This window comes from Scyliorhinus canicula, chromosome 9, assembly GCF_902713615.1.
Source record: "Scyliorhinus canicula chromosome 9, sScyCan1.1, whole genome shotgun sequence".
NCBI lineage: Eukaryota > Metazoa > Chordata > Chondrichthyes > Carcharhiniformes > Scyliorhinidae > Scyliorhinus > Scyliorhinus canicula.
In genome coordinates this window covers 183,744,274-183,766,359 of record NC_052154.1, presented here as the reverse complement: position 1 = coordinate 183,766,359, position 22,086 = coordinate 183,744,274, and the positions used below count along the sequence as shown (strand labels likewise).

At 43.6% G+C, this 22,086-nt stretch overlaps 1 protein-coding gene across 2 annotated transcripts in view; it reads left to right on the top strand.

Moving 5' to 3' along the window:
* The window catches only part of ext2 (exostosin glycosyltransferase 2), a 192,016-nt gene that overhangs the window by 25,356 nt on the left and 144,574 nt on the right, over nucleotides 1-22,086 (top strand). For both annotated transcript variants that reach the window (XM_038808295.1, XM_038808294.1), the window contains one exon: nucleotides 5,591-5,680. In XM_038808295.1, the coding sequence (XP_038664223.1) occupies nucleotides 5,591-5,680 (90 nt within the window). The remainder of the gene's footprint in view (nucleotides 1-5,590; nucleotides 5,681-22,086) is intronic.

Below are 22,086 nucleotides of genomic sequence, written 5' to 3'. Positions count from 1 at the left end.
GCAGCAACCCGGGAGGGGGGGTGTTTTTGCGGCGGTGGGTTTGCTATGTTATTTTCTTCTTTCTTGTATTGCTATTTGTTATTATTTATTTTGGGGGGAGAGTTCTTTTGTTCTGTTTTGGCGTGGAAACACGCCTTGTTTGTTTTAAATTGTGGGGAGAAAATTTGTTATTATTGTTATTTAAAAACTTGAATAAAAATTATTTTTTTAAAAACATAATTTATTTGTTTACCATAGGAACACTTGTCAAAATCTAAATCAAGTAGTGGAAATAAAGTTAGTTTAGTTCATGAAAAGAACGTCAACTGTCTTTATGAACGCTACGCTTTTCATCCTGAAGTCAACCGTACAAAGATCGTCACATGGCACCATGTTCCTGTAGAGTAAGTAATAAGAAAGGAAGGGGAAAAAAATCATCGCACTGCTACACATCTCAGAATCTGCAAGAAAGCACAGAGAGCAACATGGAAGCTGTGAAGATCACTTCAAAATATCCGGTAAACTTAGTTCAAATTGGAAAAACTTCAAGCATCAATTTGAAGTTTTTCTATCTGCCTCTGTGCTTGAATCAGCTCCAAATAATAGAAAAATAGCCCTCCTCCTAAATTTGGCACGTCGGCGCACATTTGAACTGTTTAATTCCTTTGAATTCACGGACAGTGAAGATAAAAAGAAGTATGAACGGCTATTGGAAAAATTTGATACTCATTCCAAAAAACAGGCCAATGAGAGATATATATTTAAAAAAAGATTGCTTCTCAAAGAATCATTTGACACTGATGTAAGGCTCCGAACGCATTCCTCCAATTTTTTACAGATTCAGAGACCAGGTTGTGTTTGGAATTCTTGATGAGCAGATGCGAGAATGTTTATTAAGCTGACCAAATTTAACGTTAGAGGAAGCCATAAACATGTGTAAAGCAAGTGAGCAAGCCACTAACGAGTATGCTGAGTTCAGAGCCATAGAAAAAGGCACAAACTCTGGAAATGTGGTCGGAGCCATTGAATGTCTGGCGCAGCTAGGAGCGTATTGCGCTGTAGAAGGCGGCCGTTTTGAGCAGGCGCATTTGAGAAGACAACGTGATTGGGATGTCAAATGTTCTGCGCATCTGCAGGACAAGTTCGCACATGCGCACTTTGAAAAACGACGCCAACTGGAAGTTGACCGATTTGCACATTCGCATGGGAGGTTTGCGAATGACATCATAAGCGTGATGATGTGGCCACGCCCACTTAAAGCAGCAATGCCCAGCATTTGGAAAAAGATGTTTAATATGTAACAAATTTAATCATTTTGCGGCACAACACCAATTTAACACAGCGATACAGCAGAACAACTTTAAAAAGACACTTCAGACAAATAAAAAGGTAAATAGTGGACTAAAGAAGGCAGATGAAAAAGAAAAATTTAAATTCAGAAATTGATTCCACTATGCTTCCTGCAAAGGGCACAATTATAATTGACGCAACAATGAAAATCAATGCTATGACAACAGCTCATAAACAAATTATGCAACTCTCCGATTTGGATAAGGGTTGGACTGAAATATTATATATCAATGGTTCAGATGTGTGATTTAAATTGGACACAGGTGCACACTCTAATCTGATAACAGAAACCGATTTTAAAAAGATAGACAGCCCTCCACAACTTTTTTTTAAAAAAAGCTTGTAAACTAATTGATTGCAATGGTAATGAAATAGCGACAAAAGGTTCCTGCTGCCTGATGGTGCAGAATGGTGACATTAGGATTCCACTTGACTTTGAGATTGTGGATGCCACAAAATCATCACTCATTGAGACAGAGGCATGCCTTAAATTAAATCTGGTGAAAATAGCATGTCAAAGCATCTCAGTATGAAGATGCAGGCAAAGAGTTAGTCCTTGTGGATGCACTATCCAGAGCCACAGTATACACTGATGAAACAGCAGTTGACGTTGTGCTTAGTGTTGAAGCACAAGCAAACATTATTGCTGATGTGCTACCTGTAACAGATGTCAAATTACAGTTGATCAAGGAACTGACAAAGACGCTACACTTCAGCAAGTGATTCAATACCGATGTGACAGATGGTGAAATGCAAATGAATCAGCTATCACAATGTAAAGAACAACCTGACAGTCTTCAACGGATTTCTGCTAAAAGGGGATCGAATCGTAATTCCTTCCTGCCTCAGACAGAACATTTTAGACCAAATACATGAAGGATATCAAGGAATTGAGAAGTGTAGACGCAGACCAAGACAATTGGTGTACTAGCCGGTGATAAATACAGATGTGGACACTTTTGTTCAGAAATGTTGTGTATGTCAAATGCATCAACCGGCACAATGCAAACAAACGTAAGTGGAAAGTGAACTTATCACGCAACCGTGGGCGGGCAAAAGTCCCCATGGATTTATTTTACTTCAGAGGACATGATTACTTTTTTAAAAATTTGTTTTAAATAAACTTAAGAGTAACCAATTATTATTTTTCAAATTAAGGGGCAATTTAGCATGGCCAATCCACCTACCCTTCACATCTTTGGGTTGTGGGGGCGAGACCCACGCAGACATGGGGAGAATGTGCAAACTCCACACCAGGGCCCAGGGCCGGGATTCAAACCCGGGTCCTCAACGCCGCAGTCCCAGTGCTAACCACTGCGTCACCGTGCTGCCCTAGAGGACATGATTACTTAATCATCATCGACTATTATTACAATTTTCCAGAGGTCATTACGGTGACTCAGTCGTGAGAGCAACTATATCAGTGTTCGCTAGACATGGCATACTGATAACTGTTGTCACGGTTAATGGACCATGCTTTAGTAGTATGGAACGGTTACAATTTGCAGATGCATACAACTTCACACATGTAACTTCAAGTCCACTGTATCCACCAGCAAATGGTAAAGCTGAAAAAGGAGTTGGAATTGTGAAGCAGTTATTTGAGAAAGATTTGGACGATCAGAAAGACTTTGCACCAGCACTGTTGACTTACAGGGTTACACCTTTATCATCAGACTTCTCTCCAGCACAATTGCTAATGGGAAGAAAGCTACGTGCAACATTACCAGCATTAATAGTTCCGTATGTAGATGATCAAGTCGTGCATACAAAAATGCAACAACTGAAGATCAACCAAAATAAATATTACAACAAGAACACAAAACCACTATCGCCACTCAGTGAAGGCGATTAAGCAAGAATTCACAGTCCTGATGGTGGATGGATGGACATTGCTAAAGTACTGGATGCAGGACAGGACGGAATCTAGAAAGATTTTTCACAGGAATGGAAGAGCATTATTGAAGGTTAAACAACCTGTACAGTTTACAGAATCTGCTTCAACGAGTCAAGAACTTATATTTTCGACCATTGACTTTCCAAACGCTTTGTTGTCGAATGTAACAGACAATTCAAATAAGAACATAAGAACATAAGAACTAGGAGCAGGAGTAGGCCATCTGGCCCGTCTTTTGTGGACTCAGCTGCACTTTCCCGCCCGAACACCATAACCCTTTATTCCTTTATTCTTCAAAACACTATCTATCGTTATCTTGAAAACAGTAAGAAGTCTTACAACAACAGGTTAAAGTTCAACAGGTTTGTTTCAAACACTAGCTTTCGGAGCACTGCTCCTTCCTCAGGTGAATCGGGAATCCATTCACCTGAGGAAGGAGCAGTACTCTGAAAGCTAGTGTTTGAAACAAACCTGTTGGACTTTAACCTGGTGTTGTAAGACTTCTTGCTGTGCTCACTCCAGTCCAACGCTGGCATCTCCACATCATGTCTTGAAAACATTTAATGAAGGAGCCTCAACTGCTTCACTGGGCAGGGAATTCCATAGATTCACAACCCTTTGGGTGAAGAAGTTCCTAATGACAATGTTATGCCATTGAGAAGGTCTAGAAGGCATTGGAAACCTCCGAATCGTTTGAATTTGTAAATATGTCAAACCCTTTGTAATTGTTGACATGCTGTGTGAATCTTGCATAAGAAATATATAGACATTCAGCCTTGTATGTAAAAAAAAAATGGAATATTTTGTTTTCCAAAGAAGGGGGGAATGTGATATTATACAAATATACAGCATGTGAAACGTTTATGTTAAAACTAGCCACTAGATGGAGCTACGGCACAGTGCTATAAAAGGCACTGACTCTTAGGCTTCTGGGAGAGAGTGGATTTGAGGTAGAGGAGACTGGAGAAAAGTGCATTGTAGAGCTGGAGAAGATAGAATATAGTTAATATAGAGATAGTGTTGGTTTGTGTACCTGAATAATCTATTTGTTTGCCATAGGAATAAGTGTCGAACTCTAAATCAAATTGTGAAAATAAAGTTAGTTTAGTTCATGAAAAGAGCGTAAAGTGTCTTTGAACACTACGCTTTCCATCCTGAAGTCAACCTCGCAAAGCTTACCACAATAGCCTGCAGAGAGAGGGAGCTTTCATCAGTCTGATCTGTGTTTGGAAGAATTCACCCAGTGATTGCATGCTCCTCCAAAGTATAATTTAGAACATGCCTGTGTATTCTCATTTATTCCTTCATATGGATGAAAATTTTCAATTGCTGTTCTCAAACCAGATGATCAAGGTATAATATCCTTAAATGCAAATGCAGTATATTCCTTAAGCTCAGACAGAAAAATAAAAGGAATGTTTTGACGCAAGAAACCTACATTTTGTTCCTCCAGTACTGTATTGGATTATGTAAGCAAGCACAAAACTCGTGTGACATTGTTTTAAAAAAAATAATTGCTGCACAATTGTTAAGTGCCCTTCCCCTATCTTTCCACCCCCTTTTTGCCACCTTTTATTATTTTGTGTGACTACTGCGGGATCACAACCCTCATTTTTAAACTCAGACTTTTAAAGGTGTTATCCTCCCATATAGCTTGCCATTCATGCAAGAGGTAGTGGATAAGGTCTCCGCTAGTGCTGCATTGAAGGTACTTAGTTAGAATTGTGCCAAATGACCTCCTGGGTTTCTCCCACTTCTATTCAGGGAACATCTGTCCAGTCAGGTGGGTGTGTCCTGTCAACTTCATAACCGAGATCATAGCATCATAGAGTGCAGAAGGAGGCCATTCGGCCCATCAAGACTGCACCAACCCTTGGAAAGAGCTCCCTACTTAGGCCCATGCCTCCACCCTATCCCTGTAACCCCACCTCACCGTTTGGACACTAAGGGGCAATTTAGCGTGGCCAATCCACCTAACCTGCACATCTTTGAACTGTGGGAGGAAACTGGAGCACCTTGAGGAAACCCACGCAGACACGGGGAGTTAGTACAAACTCCACACAGACAGGTCACCCACGGCTGGAATTGAACCCCAGACCCTGGAGCTGTGAGGCAGCAGTGCTAACCACTGTGCCACCATGCCGCCCTTAAATGAAATGCAAAATCACATCAGCCTCCGATGTTAGAATGTCTCGGTCCACTTGCTGTCCTCTTTTTCGAATGTGTTGCTTCATCTTTTTTATAAAAATATGTTTTTAATTTGCAGTTGTGCATCTGGTGTACCTTTTCTCTGTTCAACTTAACCTTTTAAAAATGGTGTACCTTTGTATTCTTTAAAAACGTCCATGTCTTTACCATTTTTAGATGGGATCGAGGGACAAACCACTTGCTGTTTAACATGCTGCCAGGAGGCCCCCCTGATTATAACACTGCACTCGACGTTCCACGGGACAGGTGAGTTTGAAGTCCGACAACTAAATGTTGCTCCCGCAGTCTCCTGAGTTTTCCTGTTAATCTCTATGCTAAGCAAATCAGACCGGCTACTTGCTTAAAAGCAAAAGTGTCACTTCTAAGATGGGGCAATAGGTAACATTTTTATTCAAGAATAGGGCAAATTCATGAGTTTCTCCATTTGCCATCTTCTGTTGGAGAAAACAATGCTGTATCACAGATTTATGAATGTGTCCAAGAGTGCAGAAGGAGATTTCAGAATTGTTTTATGCTGGATATGATTTAAAATGCTTCTCTCTCTGCTAATGAGAGTTGAATTCTGGCTGATCAGAGACTCCATGCAGAGTTAATGAGCCTTGGTGGAGAAGAATACAGTGTTGTCATATGGTCCAATCCTATGTGTAATTTGATAGTTTAACTGAGTCTGTTAAGATTTGAAACTGCTTCACATTATTAAAATGCATAATTACTGGAAATAAATGTTCAGTGCGTTGGTGACCTCTCTACTAACCTTTTTCGTGCCTTGTTAAAATTAAGTTTCACTGAATGATGCCCTATTTCTTTTTAATCAGATTGAATTATTATCCCTGCCCCTCATGCTGCCATCAGCTTTTCGTGCATTTTGACGTGTATCTAGTGGCACAATTTCAAACCAATCAGTGCGTCCAGCCTCTGCCCTCTGGATTTAGCTGGGGAGGCTGTTTCAACTTTCTGTAGACAATAGATTGCATTAAAATGTCATGATGTACTTTGGGAGGGGCATACCCATAGGTTAATTGTGCGGCTGTCATTTTAATTCCTTCAGAAGGAGGATAATGTAATTACTTTGAAATGTAATACAAGGTGTTTGAATTGAAATGAATTACAAGGTGTTAAAGTTCGATCACCAACGGTTCCATATTTAACCACAACACTTTATTTTTAACGTAACAATAATGTTATCAGAATTAAAACAGGTTGGAACTCTACATGAAGTGGATTATCAGAAAGTGTATTTTACTCCAATGCATTTTACTGACATTCACACTGACTTTTTAAAAAAAAGTTTAGTTCTTTTTTATGTTGTCCTTCACTCTTTTGACCTGGATTTTGTGGCAGAGATGGTGGGATTATCAGTTCCAACCCTTAATACGGAGTAAATCAGACAGAAACCTCTTACTTATCAGGAAGTTACAGGTTGATTTGCCCCTCTTCTTAAGCCCCACTGAGAAACGCTGCAATCAATCATGTGAGCAACGTGGAATTATGACATTGACCCACTTTAACACCCCAGAAAAGGATAGGGCCTTCCCATTCCAAGTGTAAGTGAATTTTTAATAGTCTTCTGTGATTAGTATTAATTACAACCTGTCTATTGTTCGAAAATTCACTTTTCTAAGTGAAGTGGCTCATCCATTAGATCTGAATCATCGTTGGAGATTTAAAAAAGATTAAAAAGCAAAACAGCTACCAGCTTTCTTTTATCTCTTGTACCCATCTTTCTTACCCCCTCTATTTTATTTTCTGTGCATAATTTTGTATCACGTTAACTGTTCTACTTTATAATTCCTGATTTATACTCTGCATGGCTCAGTGAGGGTTCTGCAATCTGATTGATTGACATACAGCTGATTGCCCCTGTTCAGACAGGCCTCAGATTCCCTGCACAGGACACCATGTTGTATTGGACTCCGAATGACATGAAGTTACCATGCAAAACGCACAAATCATCTGTAGGCTTGTAGAAGAATAATGAACAGCTTGTTCGCTGTTGACTGCAAAGTTTTAGCTCACATTTAGAACTCCTTGTTTTTTTGGTGTTTGGTTAATTTGACTGAAATCCACAAGAGGGCAGCAAACTACCAGCTAGAAGTCTCAACTAAGCAATATAATGGTACAAAAAGAAAAACCTATGTACAACTACAGTGGAAAATAATAGATACTTCGTAATGAGTTACAGGTACCTGACTGACGGATCAGATGACAGAAGTCACAAGCAAACCCTGTTAGGAATATCATAATGTCAGATTGGAAACTTTATTTTGCACTCTTGTTATCTTTTATAGTATAGCTAATTCATCTTGATTTTTTTTTAAAGTGCGACTGTTTTTCAGGTTATCTTAAGAGTCTGTTAGTGTTTTGATGAGGTGCTGAACAATATTCACGCAAGTGGAGCAAGATGCACTCCTTTGCAAGAACATTGTCGGCTTTGAAGCAGACTTCAAAGACATGTTTATGGTTGAGCACTTCAGCAAGTATAGAACTGTCCGCTCGCCCTTCATTTTTGCACATCCATAACCAATATGCATTGAAAAGTTAAATTAGAAGCTTTGACATCCAGACATTAGTTCATGTGGTGTGATTACAAGAGAAAACTACATTTCTCCATCACTTGCTGATCTTTTCTTTCTTTTTGCCAGTTTTAAAAAGATTAAAAAGCAAAACAGCTACATCTTTGATCTCTTGTACCCATTTTTCTTACTCTTTCTCTTTTATTTTTTGTGCATAATTTTGTATCACGTTAACTGTTCTACTTTATAGTAACTTACCCCCAGTTTATGCTCCTTAATGAAGTCTTCGGCTGCTTGTAATGTAGAAAACACACTAACCATTTTGTGACAGCAAGGTCCCACAAGATAAACAGCATGATAATGGATTTGGGTTCATTGCCACGTGAACAGAGGTACAGTGACTGTTCTGCCGACAGTCCAGACAGATCGTTCATTATATGAAAAAACATAGGGCATACGATAGATACACAATGTAAATATATAGACACAGATATCGGGTGAAGCATACAGAGTGTAGTACGATACAGTAGAGAAGATGCATGGAGAAGTTAGTTCAGTCCATAACACAGTCATTCAGGGTCTGGTAACACGGGAAGAAGCTGTTTTTCAATCTGTTAGTGCATATTCTCAGACTTTTGTATCTCCTGCCCGATGGAAGAGGTTGAAAGAGACAATAACCCGGGTAGGAAGGGTCTTTGATTATGCCGCCCGCTTTCCCAAAGCAGCGGGAGGTGTAGACGGAGTCAATGGATGGGAGGCGGGTTTGTGTGATGGACTGGGCGACTCTCTGTAGCTTCTCATGGTCTTGGGCCGAGCAATTGCCATACCAGGCTGTGATACAGCCAGATAGGATGCTTTCAGTGGTGCATCTGTAAAAATTGGTAAGAGTCAATGTGGAAATGCCGAATTTCCTTACTTTCCTGAGGAAGTATAGCCGCTGTTGTGCTTTCTTGGTTGTAGTGTCGACATGGGCAGATAATCCGTTTTGATGACTTCCGCTTGTGACCATGGAGTGATTGGTCACATAAAGGGCTGTTCCTGTTCAAAGACACAGAAAAGGGCTCTTTTTACCCAGAACTTTGATGAAAAGGCGTAGGTGAATGTTAGAGGAGTAGTTTACCCCTGGAATGGTATGTCTTCTGATCACCGGACCCGGCAGAAAACAATGAGAGGTTTGGCTGGAAAGTTGAAACAGCCTTGTACTTCACAGACATTCTCTTCCAGCATGCAGGCTGGGGAGGGGCAAGCTGTAAGGCCCCAGGTACAGGAACTGGTGACTTTTATTAAGGAGGAATTCCATAAATAGAGGAAAGATAAACAGAGGAATGAGGATCATGCAAAGGCCACTGCAGAAGCTGTGGCTCCCCTGAAGAGTACTTTGGAGCGGGTGGAGAGGTGTTTGGAGATGCAGGGGTCACAGATTCGGGAGATTGAAGGAGTGATCCCTGACCACAGCGATCATGTGGTGGCCCTGGAGGCGGAGGTGGGGCTCCCAGGAGACTTTGTAAAACGCTGAGGACAAAGGTGGAGGAGCAGGAGAATGCCTCGAAGACAGAACCTGTGAATAGTGGGCCTGCCTGAAGGAGTGGAAGGTGTGAGTGCCACGAGGAACGTCTCAAGGATGCTGGCGGGACTGGTGGCAGAAGGGGCGCTAGATAAGGCCCCTGAAATGGACCGAGCGCATAGCAAAAGCCTAGAGCTGGGGAGCCGCCGCGGGCGGTGATCGTGCGACTGCATAAATTTGTGGAGAAAGAAAATTCTACGGTGGGCCAGGGAGAAGCGTAGCTGCGACTGGGAGGGAAATAACGTCTGGATTTATCAAGACATCGGAGGTGATTTGGCAAAACGGCAAGCAGGTTTCAACAAGGCCAAGACGGTGCTGTACCGGCGGCTGATCAGGTTTGGGGTGCTCTACCCGGCGAAATTATGGGTGACGTTCTGCGGCCGGGAGTATTATTTTGAGACACCAGAAGCAGCCGAAGACTTCATTAAGGAGCATAAACTGGGGGTGAACTGAATGGACAATGCTTGGGAACTGGGATGCTGGCACTATGTAATGGGTGGGAGCATGTTTGAAGTGGGTGTAAGGATTGGAGGATTTTCGCCTTTTTTGTGGGGGTGGGTTTCTGTTCAATATTGAGATTGTGAGGAGTTGTAGGGGCGAAAAGTTTATGTGGGGATGAATGTTCCCATCCCCCCCATCTGTTTTATGGGACTGTTTGTGTTTAACATCGGTTTGTTTGCTTTTGGAGAAGGCTACCTGGAGTTCAGGAGAAGTCCTTGTTTGGGTGGGGGAGGGTAAGGCCAGCAGGAGGCTGCCTTCTTTGAGCTGAGGAATGGGGTGGGAGGGGGAGGTCATTAGGATGTGCAGGGGCAGCCGCACTAGCAGGTTATGCTGGTGAACGGAAGTGAGATTGTGGGGGAGAAGGCGAAGAGGGGTGGCCGGGGGGAGGGGGGAATGGGGAAGTTGGGGGGGGGGAAGAAGGGGAAGGGGAAAAGCGGGGTGGGGGTTTCTGCGACGTGGCGGGGGTGAGAGATGACATGGGCAAGGGCAAAGAAAGGAGCCATCTGGGATGGGCTAGGTACAGAGTGGAATTAAAGGGGCAGGAGTTAAGTGGGGAAGATGACGAACGGTAGAGGGGATTGGAGGCACAAGCCTCCGGTAAGGTTGGTAACGTGGAATGTCCGGGAACTGACTGGGCCGGTTAAAAGGTCATGGGTGTTCACGCACCTCAGGAGCTTGAAAGCGGGGGTTGTCTTTCTGCAGGAGACACACCTCTGTGTGAAAGACCAGGTTAGGTTAAGGAAGGGGTGGGTCGGGCAGGTTTTTCACTCGGGGTTTGATTTGAAATCGAGGGGTGTGGCGATTTTAATGAGCAAAAAAATAGGATTTGTGAGTGCGAAGGAGGTGAGAGATCCAAGTGGGGGATAGGTGATTGTGAGTGGGGTATTGGAAGTGGCACCGATAGTGTTGGTAAATGTGTATGCCCCAAATTGGAATGATGTGGGGTTGCTGGCAGCAATCCCGGATTTGGCCATGTACCAGTTGATCCTGGGAGGAGATTTTAAATGTGTCCTGGAGCCGAGGGTGGATAGATCGAGCCCCAGGTCGATGGGTAGGGTACGAATGACAAGGGAGTTGGGGGCGTTTATGGAGAGGATGGGTATGGTGGTCCATGGCGCATTCAGAACCCAGGGGGAAGGGAGTATTCCTCTTTTTCACAAGCCTATAAGGTGTATTCGAGAATGGATTACTTTGTAGTGAGTCGGGAGATTTTGGTTGGGGTGGAGGGGGCAGAGTATGCGGGGATAGTTATCTCGGACCATGCACCCCAGTGGCTGGATATTCGGTTCAGTACGGGTCGAGAGCAGAGGCCGGGTGGAGGTTTGACTCGGGGTTGTTGGCGGATGGAGGTTTTTGTGATGAGGTGCAATTGGCGATTAGGGATCATGTGGAGGTCAATCAGAATAGGGAGGTGTCGGTGGGCATTTTTTGGGAAGCACTGAAGGCAGTGGTCTGGGGAGAAATTATCTAATTTGCGGTTCGTGCGAATAAGGAAAGGAGGGCGGAACATGACTGTCTAGTGAGCGAGATAGTGGAGGTGGGTAGGGAATATTTGAGGGTGCCCACCATGGAGGGATTGGCGTGGAGGAAAAAGTTGCAGGGGCAATTTGACAGGCTGATAACTGGGAGGGCGGTAGGGCAGCAGTGTAGAGCAAGAGGGGTGCAATACGAGTATGGGGAGAAGGCGAGCCGCATGCTGGCGCACCAGCTGCGGAGGCAGGCTGCGTCCAGGGAAATATTGAAGATCCGGGCTGGGGATGTGGTGTCAGAGCCAGGGAAGATAAATGAGGCATTTGGAGAGTATTACCAGGGACTTTGAGGCAGACCCAGGAGGAGAGGAGGGGGACATGGGATGGTTTCTGGACGAGCTGGAATTTCCCCAGGTGGAGGAAGCAAAGAGGCAGACGTTAGAGGAGCCCCTGGGGCTGAGGGAGGTGCTGGATAGTATCAGGGGTATGAAGTTGGGGAAGGCCCCTGGGCCGGATGGGTACCCGGCAGTGTTTTATAAGGAATTTGCGGCGGACCTGGCACCACATCTGTTGGGGGTGTTTAATGAAGCACGGGAGAAGGGGGAGTTGCCAGAGACGATGAAGCAGGCAGTAATCATACTAATCCCAAAAAGTGGGAAGGATCCGGTGGAATGTGGACTGTAAAGACCCATATCACTATTGAACACGGATGTGAAAGTATTGGCTAAGTTGTTGGTGGGGAGGATGGAGGATTGTGTCCTGGGGGTGGTTGCAGAAGATCAAACCGGCTTCGTGAAGGGCAGGCAGCTCGCGAGAAATATCAGACGGCTGTTGAATGTGGTGATGAATCCGTCGAGAGCTCTGGTACCGGAGGTGGTGGTGTCCATGGACGCGGAGAAAGCATTTGATCGGGTGGAGTGGCGGTACTTGTTCGACGTTTTAGAAGGTTTGGGCCGAGATTTGTGGCATGGGTGCGGTTGCTGTATGTGGCGCCAAGAGCGAGGGTGAGGACGGATGATATGAGCTCACAAAGCTTTGACTTACACAGGGGTACGAGGCAGGGATGCCCGCTGTCGCCGCTACTGTTTGCGCTGGTCATAGAGCCATTGGCAATGGCTCTCAGGGAGTTGGTAGTGGCAGGGGATAATGAGGGGACAGAGGGAGCATCAGGTGTCGCTCTATGCCGATGACCTCTTGCTGTATGTTTCGGATCCGTTGGAGAGTATGGGATAGATTATGGACCTGTTGGGGAGGTTTGGAGGGTTCTCGGGATACAACCTGAATGTTGAGAAAAGCGAGGTATTCCGGGTGAATGAGCTGGCACAGCGGGCTAATTTAGGGGGGATGCCATTTACGGTAGCGAGGGATAGATTTTGATACTTGGGGATTCAGGTAGTGAGGGAATGGACGGGGCTCCATAAGTGGAACTTAACGAAGCTGGTGGAGGAGGCCAGGGAGGACCTTCAGAGGTGGGATACACTGCACTTAACGTTGGCGGGGAGGGTCCAAGTGGTGAAAATGAATATTCTGCCGAGGTTTTTGTTTATCTTTCAGGCTCTCCCGATCTTTATACCAAAGGCCTTTTTTGGGAAAGTGGACACAATCATCTCTGACTTTGTATGGGAAAGGAAGGTGCCAAGGGTGGGGAGGACCCTGCTACAGAGGCAGAGGCAGCAGGGGGGGGTTGGTGTTGCCAAACTTGCTTCATTATTATTGGGCGGCGAATGTGGACAAGGTGCGGTGGTGGTGGGAAGGAGAAGGGGTAGAGTGGGTTAGGATGGAGGAGGAATCTTGTAAGGGGTCTAATTTGAGGGCTATGGTGACGGCAGCATTGCCAATGACTCCGAGTAGGTATTCAGGGAGCCCAGTGGTGCAGTCCACGGAGAAGGTATGGAATCAGCTGAGGAGGAATTTTAGGGTGGAAGGGTTGTCGGTGCTAACGCCGCTGTGTGAGAATCATGGGTTTCAGCCGGGGGGGGGGGGGGGGGGGGGGGGGGGAGATGGATAGTGTATACAGGTGGTGGAGGGGGGGGGGGTCAAGGTGAGGGATTTGTATTTGGAGGAAGGGTTCACCAGTCTGGAGGAGCTAAGGGAGAGGGTAGAGCTGCTGAGGGGTAGTGAGTACAGGTATCTACAGGTTAGGTACTTTGCACGAAAGGTCTGGAAGGGGTTCCCTAGATTGCCGGGATACACCCTGCTGGAGCGACTGCTGCTTCCGGATGTGGAAGGGGAGGGAAGAATTGGGGATATATATAAGTGGCTGGGGGAGCAGGGAGGCGAGCGGGAGGTGAAGATCAAGGAGAAATGGGAAGCGGAGTTGGAAATGGAGATCAATTGGGGAGTATGGAGTGAGGCACTGAGAAGGGTAAACGGAGCCTCCTCTTGTGCAAGGATGAGCCTGATACAGTTTAAGGCGGTGCACAGGGTGCATATGACTCGGGCGAGAATGAGTGGGTTCTTTCAGGGGGTAGCAGAAAAATTGGGAAGATTCTGGGCGGGAATGTTCGCGGTCTTAGCCAGGATAGTGGACGAGGGAGTGGACCCGGACCCTTTGGTGGCGATATTTGGGGTTTCAGAGATCCCGGTGCTCGTGGAGAGGGGGAAGGCCGATGTCTTGGCCGTCGCCTCTCTGATTGCACAGCGACAAATTTTGCTGGAGTGGCGGTCAGCATCGCCACCGGGGGTAGCAGCATGGTTGAGTGACCTGTATGACTGCCTGCGGTTAGGAGAAAATAAAGTATGAGTTAAGAGGCTCAGCAGGGGAGTTTGAGAAAAGGTGGGGGTTGTTTGTGACCGTGTTTGAGTAGCTGTTCGTCGTGGGGGGGTGGGGGGTGAAAAAGGAGAAAAATCTGTACAAACTGTATAGTTAATTGTTGGGAAGGATGTTTCCCGGGGTGTTTATTTGCTGTAACCTACTTTGATACAAGTTTGAATAAAATGCGTTTTTAAAAAACAGATAATCTGTTTTAATAATGTTGGTTGAGGGGTTAATCTTGGCCAGGACACATGGTGGAATCCCTCTCTGGTCAGTCGGTGAAAGAAGAATCTAGGAGTCTGCTGTCCCATGAATATTGATGACTTGATATACCTCACCATTGCTGAATTTCTGACAGTACTCTGGACATTAAACTTTTCCCTGGGGAATTTTTGCTTTCCATATTTGATATTTGCATCCGGTTTTGCAATTCTGGTTTAAAACTTTCTTGTGCTAGAAGTAGCTGGGAAGTAGTCTATAAATTGTGCCTTCTTTATGTGCAGGTCTGTTATCCACTCTAATGAAAGAATTGCTCGTTACTGAATTAATAAGTGACCAAGTAATTGGGAATCTCAGATATTTTGATAGCTTGCACGTGTGGTTCATTCCACTGGGGAGATAGCAGCTAATCATTTAAGTGGTTTTAGAAAAAGTCATGAAAATTCCATTGACTGGTTGACAATATATTAATTGGAGAGTGGATAATGTACATTCAGTTGTAATTTAATGCCATCTTTTCATTCAGTTGGAAGCACTCTCGCCTCAGGACTTGAGGCAAGGTTGACACTCAGCTGCGGTACTATTGGAGTGTTGCATTATCAGAGGTGCTGCCTTTCAGATGAGACGTTGGAGCAAGGACTTGTCTGTCCTCTTCAGTGGATGTGGAAAAACCCCATGGCACTAGTTCAAAGTAGGGCAGGGTAATTGCCTCTGGTGTCCTGGCTGGTATTTATCTCCCATTCAATATGACTGCCACATTTTCTACAGTCTGAAGTGCAGTCACCGTTTGAGAAGTAGTTAATGGGTTGTAAAGCATTTTCAGCCATTTTGTGGTCATGTAGCACGGTGTTTAGCATTGTTGTTTCACAGCGCCGGCGACCTGGGTTCGAATCCCAGCTTGGGTCACTGTCTGTGCGGAGTGGTGGTCCCCCCCCCGTGTCTGTGTGGGTTCTCTCCGGCTGCTCTGGTTTCCTCCCACAAGTTAATACCCACATAGGGGCAGCAGGGTAGCATGGTGGTTAGCATAAATGCTTCACAGCTCCAGGGTCCCAGGTTCGATTCCCGGCTGGGTCACTGTCTGTGTGGAGTCTGCACGTCCTCCCCCTGTGTGCGTGGGTTTCCTCCGGGTGCTCCGGTTTCCTCCCACAGTCCAAAGATGTGCTGGTTAGGTGGATTGGCCATGCTAAATTGCCCGTAGTGTCCTAATAAAAGTAAGGTTAAGGGGGGGAGGGGTTGTTGGGTTATGGGTATAGGGTGGATACGTGGATTTGAGTAGGGTGATCATGGCTCGGCACAACATTGAGGGCCGAAGGGCCTGTTCTGTGCTGTACTGTTTTATGTTCTAAGTCCCAAAAGATGTGCTTGTTCGGTGAATTGGACATTCTGAATTCTCCCTCCGTGTACCCGAGCAGGCGCCGGCCGTAATGTGGCGACGAGGGGATTTTCACAGTGACTAGTTGACACAGGAAATTGCGGTGTTAATGTAAGGCTACCTGATAGTAATTTTACTTCAAATTGCTTAAATTTCTAGAACAAATAATTTGAGATTTCTCGTTAAACTGAGATAGTTATTGAGAAATTTGAATTACCTTTCTGAATTGTGCGGTTGAGTGGATTGGCAAGAATTGGATTTCTGAACGAGCAATGAGGTCAGTGACCAGAATATCTGTTTTTGCAATGTTGATTGACAGGGGAAGCAATTTCCCAGCTGAGAGATAACTGGATCCAGGTTTACCAGCTGACTGTAATATTGCCTCATATATACGAGAAGTTATCTGCCCCATTTCATGCATTGTGTACCTATTCAGAATATTTAGTAGTATGCCATAGAGGCTTTATAGCAATTTTAATGGATAAACCTTTTTTTTAATAAGGCCTTTTCCTTCATGTTCCACAGTATCTGTATTGCATTTCAGAACTATAAAAATGTTTTGCATTGCAACATTTTTCAGCCATTGCAAGCTGTTCCATGTGGTTCCTTTCAAAATTCAGTTTAAATATTACATGTCATTTTTACCATGTCATTAAAAAACAGTATTTTTTTAATGTTACTATGCCTTAAATCTACAGTATATCATATACCTTGTATTTTTCCAAAATACTGCTATTTTTGTAATAGAGAATGATGGGTTGGTTTAGGTTTTGAAATACAATCTCCAGAATCTAGGCCAACACAGAATATTGCCAGGGAGTAAGGCCAACTGATCATTAACCACTCCCATCTTTCTATACCAAGTCCTTCAATTCTGTTTTGTTTTCTAAATCTTCACATCCGCTACCTCTGATTTTTTATTCACTACAAAGTATTTTTAATTCTACTCATGGCTGCAAAAGGCTAATAATTTCTGTATTTCAATATTTTCCTTGGCCTTGAAGCGTTATTACCACTGGACTAAGTTGGAGGAAACTGATGAAAGCTGCAGTTCTGATCCAAGTTGTGATGTTGCCTGTACCAGAGTAGGGCTTATTTGCAGTTTCTTTCTTTTGCTCCATGCTCTTGCCAAGTAAGCAAAGAAACTAAGCGTGAGGCAGAGTGGGTTCTGTTGCCAATGGGACTGATAGCTCATGGTCGCAGACGTTGGCGGGTTCCATTGCCGAAATCTCGATACTGACTGCCTAGTCATGGCCATGAATTTGAAACAGAAGTGGAACTAACCCCTCTGGTTAGTGTTCTTCTGAGGCTGAGTTCTGGAGTTGATTACACGCAGATCTGATTCATTATGTGGGCACTTTGCTTACTTTTTCCAAAACACTTTTTTTTTCCCCCTCCACCGTATCATCTTCCTGGAAATCGACAGAAGTGTAGGTGTCCTTTGCTATGCGATATCTTGAATTAGTAAAGAAAAGTTAATGAGCTAGAGTGCATTAAACTGTATGAGGCATTTCCATCATTTGATTTTCTACTTTAATATTCAGTAAGTGAGACAAGGTTTTGGGACATGGAATATTGTTTCACCTTCTGCACCTCTTTTGCATCAATTCTGCGCTCTGAATTCTATTGTTCAGTCTAACCATTTCTATCGAAAGTAAGACTATTTGACAAGTGCCCAGTAGTAAGAAAGTTTGCATTTGTAGATGTGCCTTTAATTAGCTGGCGTGAGATTATCCAAACTCATTTCATTTGTCATTTCAGAAGTATTTCAGAACTTTTATTTTTGATAATAGCGATTCAATCTAGCCCAGGACAATTTGCTAACAATATTGTGCATTGTTCTTATTATTTCTCCTCCTGTCCCTGAAACACTTCTACTTTCTGTTATAATATTTATATCTTTATTTTATGGTTACTGCAAATAATTCAACTAAGTCAGAATTTTTTCCTAGCCCAGCCTCGCTGTTCTGATGAATCCCAGTGTCGTAGTTAGACTATCCCTAAATTATATAGGAGGAGCATTCCAAAAGAATATAGATTCTGCAAAGGTCCCTGGGGATTGGGAAACAGCAAATGTTAAACCTTCGTTCAAGAAATGAGGGAGACAGGAAGCGGGAAACTATAGGCCAGTTAGTCTAACATCTGACGTGGGGAAATTGCTAGAATCCATTGTTAAGAAGGTTATGACAGGGTACTGAGGAAATCGTAATGTTATCAGACGGAGTCGGGAAGGTTTTATGAAAGGAAAAATGATGTTTATCTAATTTATTGGCCATCTTTGAGAATGTAACAAGCAAGATGGATAGAGGGGAACCTGTAGATGTGAGGTACTTCAGTTTCAAAATGGTATTTTATAAGGTGCCACATCAAAGGTTATTATACTAGATAAGTGCACATGGTGTAGATTGTAACATATTTATCATGGACAAAGGAACTAACGAGTAGAGAGTAGGAATAAATGGGCCTTTTTGGGTTGTTGCAAATATGTAACTATTGGAGTGCTATAGATATTAATGCTGGGCCCTCAACTATTTACAATCTGTATCAATGACTTGGATGAGGGAACAAATGTACGATAGCCAAATTTGCAGATGACACAAAGACAAGTAAGAAAGTAAGCTGTTAAGCGGCGGTAAAGAGTCTCCAAAGGGATGTAGATAGTTTAAGTGACTGGGCAAAAATTTAGCAGATGGAGTATAATGTGGGAAAATGTGAACTTATCCACGTTGGCAAGTTGAATTGAAAATGGGTAAGGCAAACCGAACTAGAGTTCCCTGGATGACAAAAGAGATCGAAATTAAGATGAAGAGCAAGTGTGCTTATGATGGATATCAGGTGGAAAATACAGTTCAGAACCAGGCTGCGTAGAGAAGGTTCAGAGAGCAGGTGAGAAAACAAATAAGAGGAGCAAAGAGGAAGTATGAATGGCCTCCTTCTGCACTGTAAATTCTGTTCAGTGGGAACAAGATCAATTACAAAGTATACGGTTTCAAAACATGAAAATCCAGAGAGTAACAATGCAAAATTGGGTTTAATGAAGGCTAAAAAAAACTAAAGAAGAGGCGGTGTGAGTGGAAAGAAAATCACAAAGCTACCAATAATCCTACAAAATTGAGGAAATATGAAGACAAGGACTTGAATTTTGTTATTTTTTGTATTTACTTGGTGTGGATATAACTCGTCCTCAACCTGTAATTTGTGCACAAATATTCATAATGTCATAGAACCCAGTGTCAAATAAATATTTGAAACAGTAAATTGCCAAGCATGAAATATATATGGCTAGTCAATGTTAATTTTTAGTATTGTGTAATTAATAGTTACACAGAAAAATACTGGAGGTTGGTGAAATTTGTCCTTTGAGGGGGATGGAGGAACACATGAGGGGCCTTGAAAGCAAAAGGGTTGAAAACCATGGCCCTAACCGATAAAGGCACCGTCAAATTATAACTCAGAAAATTGCAGTTTCAATTCTAGGCTGTGCCACGTTTGCTGATCTCAACCAGTTGAGCAATTGGCCTCTGTATCATTTGCTTGGGGTATGGATAGAAAACCAGAGGGCCTCTACTTTTGTTTTTATGTTCAGTGACCCATACTCGGAAGGCCAGATGTATGTGCACTGGGTGAGAGCCGATATTAGCGTGACTGCCGTGATGTTTTCCATAGTTAATCAGCCTGTTGATAATCATTACCTGGACTCAAATGAAGTCTGGAATTTAATGTTGAAGTAGTCTGGATACCTTTTGAACTGCTTCCCAGGGTACAGCCCTTTTAAAGGCTTGGGCAGAGATGGACTTGCACATGGAAGTTGTTCTTGATGGTTGAGTGTTGGGATATGCCCACTTGTTGCAAATAGTTAATAACTGCTGTTATATTTTAAATAACAGAAACTTATGGTGTTACAGTTTTTAGGAACCAGTTCTTTTCTTTCCATCTCACTTTCCTGACCAACTGAGCTGTTCCACTGGTCACACTTCATATGAAGCTGAAAGAATAAATCCAAAACCAACAGTAGGCTGCATTCACCGCTTGAACCAGTTTTATTGTTTAGCAAAAATCAAGGAAGGTGCTTTTCTGATATTTGTGACATTACATTTCAGACTTATAATTAAAATGAATATCAGCCCCAAACTTGCAAAATGTCTTGATGACTCTTTTGCAAATACTAATATTCTGGTGGTCCCCTGGTCCCCGGCTTAGCACCTAATGGTGACCAGCTGTTTGAAGTAATAAATGGCTGCCATCTTTGGTAGAATCCCTCATTTGCTCCCCTCAGTGTATTTGACTTTCTTGAGGTATAGGAACTCGGTCAGATCTCCCAGCCACCCTGAGGCACTGTGTGTAGACGCTGAACTCCATCCTATTAGCACACTCCGAGAAATCAGCAAAGCGAAGGCCAGGACGTCGGCCCCCACACCCGTCTGCAGTTTCGGCAAGTCTGACACACCAAATATGGCCCCTAAGGGGCAGGGCTCCAGTTCAATTTTCAGAATCGCCAACATGGTGACAAAGAACGAGACCCAGAACCACACGAGCTTAGAACATGACCAGAATGTGTGCACATTGACCGAACCCCTTCCACAATGCTCACACTTGTCCTCCACTCCCACAAAATATCTACTCATCCTGAACCTAGTCAGATGAGCCCGATACACTACTTTAAGATGTATTAAGCCTAGCCTTGCACATGAGGAGTTGAGTTCACCCTCCGCAGAGCCTCACTCCACACCCCAACCTCCAACACCAGCCCCAACTCCTCCTCCCACTTGGCCTTAACCCACTACACCGACACTGTATACGGACATAATAACATTTGACTTTTTAAAGAAATAAAGATCTGTTTCTATTTTTTGCATTTACTTTTTTTAAATTCAAGCCATGGATCTAGATCTTGTTGGCAATTTATTGCCCATTCCTCCTTGACCTTGGGACTTTTAATTGCCCGATGATGGAAAAGCAACTATCCATTTCCAAGTCACAATGTGCGACGAGGTGGTGAACTCTGAGGCGGTAGTGTTCCCATGTTCCTGATGCCCTTTTCGTTCCAGATGGCAGAGCTTGCAGGTTTGGGCGAAGTTGCTGCAGCGCATCTTGTAGTTGGTACACATTGCAGTGGTGGAGGGAGTGAATGTTTACAGTCGGGGATGGAGTGTTCTGTCCTGGATCATTTTGAACTTCTGGAGTTTTATTGGTGCTGAACTCCTCAAAGTTTCGCTAAAACCTTAACTGTAGAAATGTCAGTTCAACCAGATTTTACCTTAAGGAAAAGCTGATGCTGCTTTAAAGTAGGGGAGAGAATTGGAAAGTGGAGTGGGGAGTGTGATGGGAGCCATTGTGGCAGAGACAAGAAATTATTTTTATAATGTCAATTGCAGACTCTCCTCTGACCATGATTTGAATCCAGATTCTTCTATCGGGGAAGAATGGATTCTCCAGGATAAATAGAAACTTGAAATAGAAATCACATTGAAATTATGGCCCAGATTCGGCTGTGAAGGTAACTGTGATGCTAATGGCACGTGCCACTATTTATGGACAAATGGTAAAGCAACTTCGGTGAGGATTCAATGTGCATTAAAAGCCAATAGTTTAAAATTTCTATCCAAGGTGTGCAGTTTCTCCATTAGTACAAAAACGCCATCTCCTGATCTCCCTCAATATTGAAATGCCTAGAATGGAGTGAGGTTGCTGTATTTATGCGGTAAATACAAATTGAACACCACACAAAGTTAAGTCTTAGAGTTGAAATAATGTGTCCTTTTAATGATTGGAGAAGTGTTGTCGCCAATCAACCTTTCTGCCAGTGAAAATTAACTATTTTAAATGTGGAGTCTCATTCTTTCCGGATGGAGAATTGTACATTTCAAAACAGTTATATTGTTTCTCTCTCTCTATCTTGATGCTGTTAAGAAACTCAAATAGTTGGTCGGGAACTCGTGTTCCCAATGAACCTTGGGCCTCCTGCGCATACACCAGCCAGAAAATGGTTGCACATGCGCATTTCAGCTTTTTTCCTTTATTCAGCCTGGGGTCCTGCACAGAAGAAAATAAATAGAACGGTGTGAAAAATCAGGTCAATTAGCCTGATCTTGAGCACCATTACCAAGCCGGTGTCCCAGGCCACAATAGGGGCAACAGGAAGATTGTGCCAAACCAGGGAGAAGCTCCAGAAGGATGTCCCAGGTAAAGGACAAAGTGAGGTACCGGAAATAGGCCCTGTTAAGCTAAAAGAAAGAAGTCGAGAAATGGGCTCCTGAGT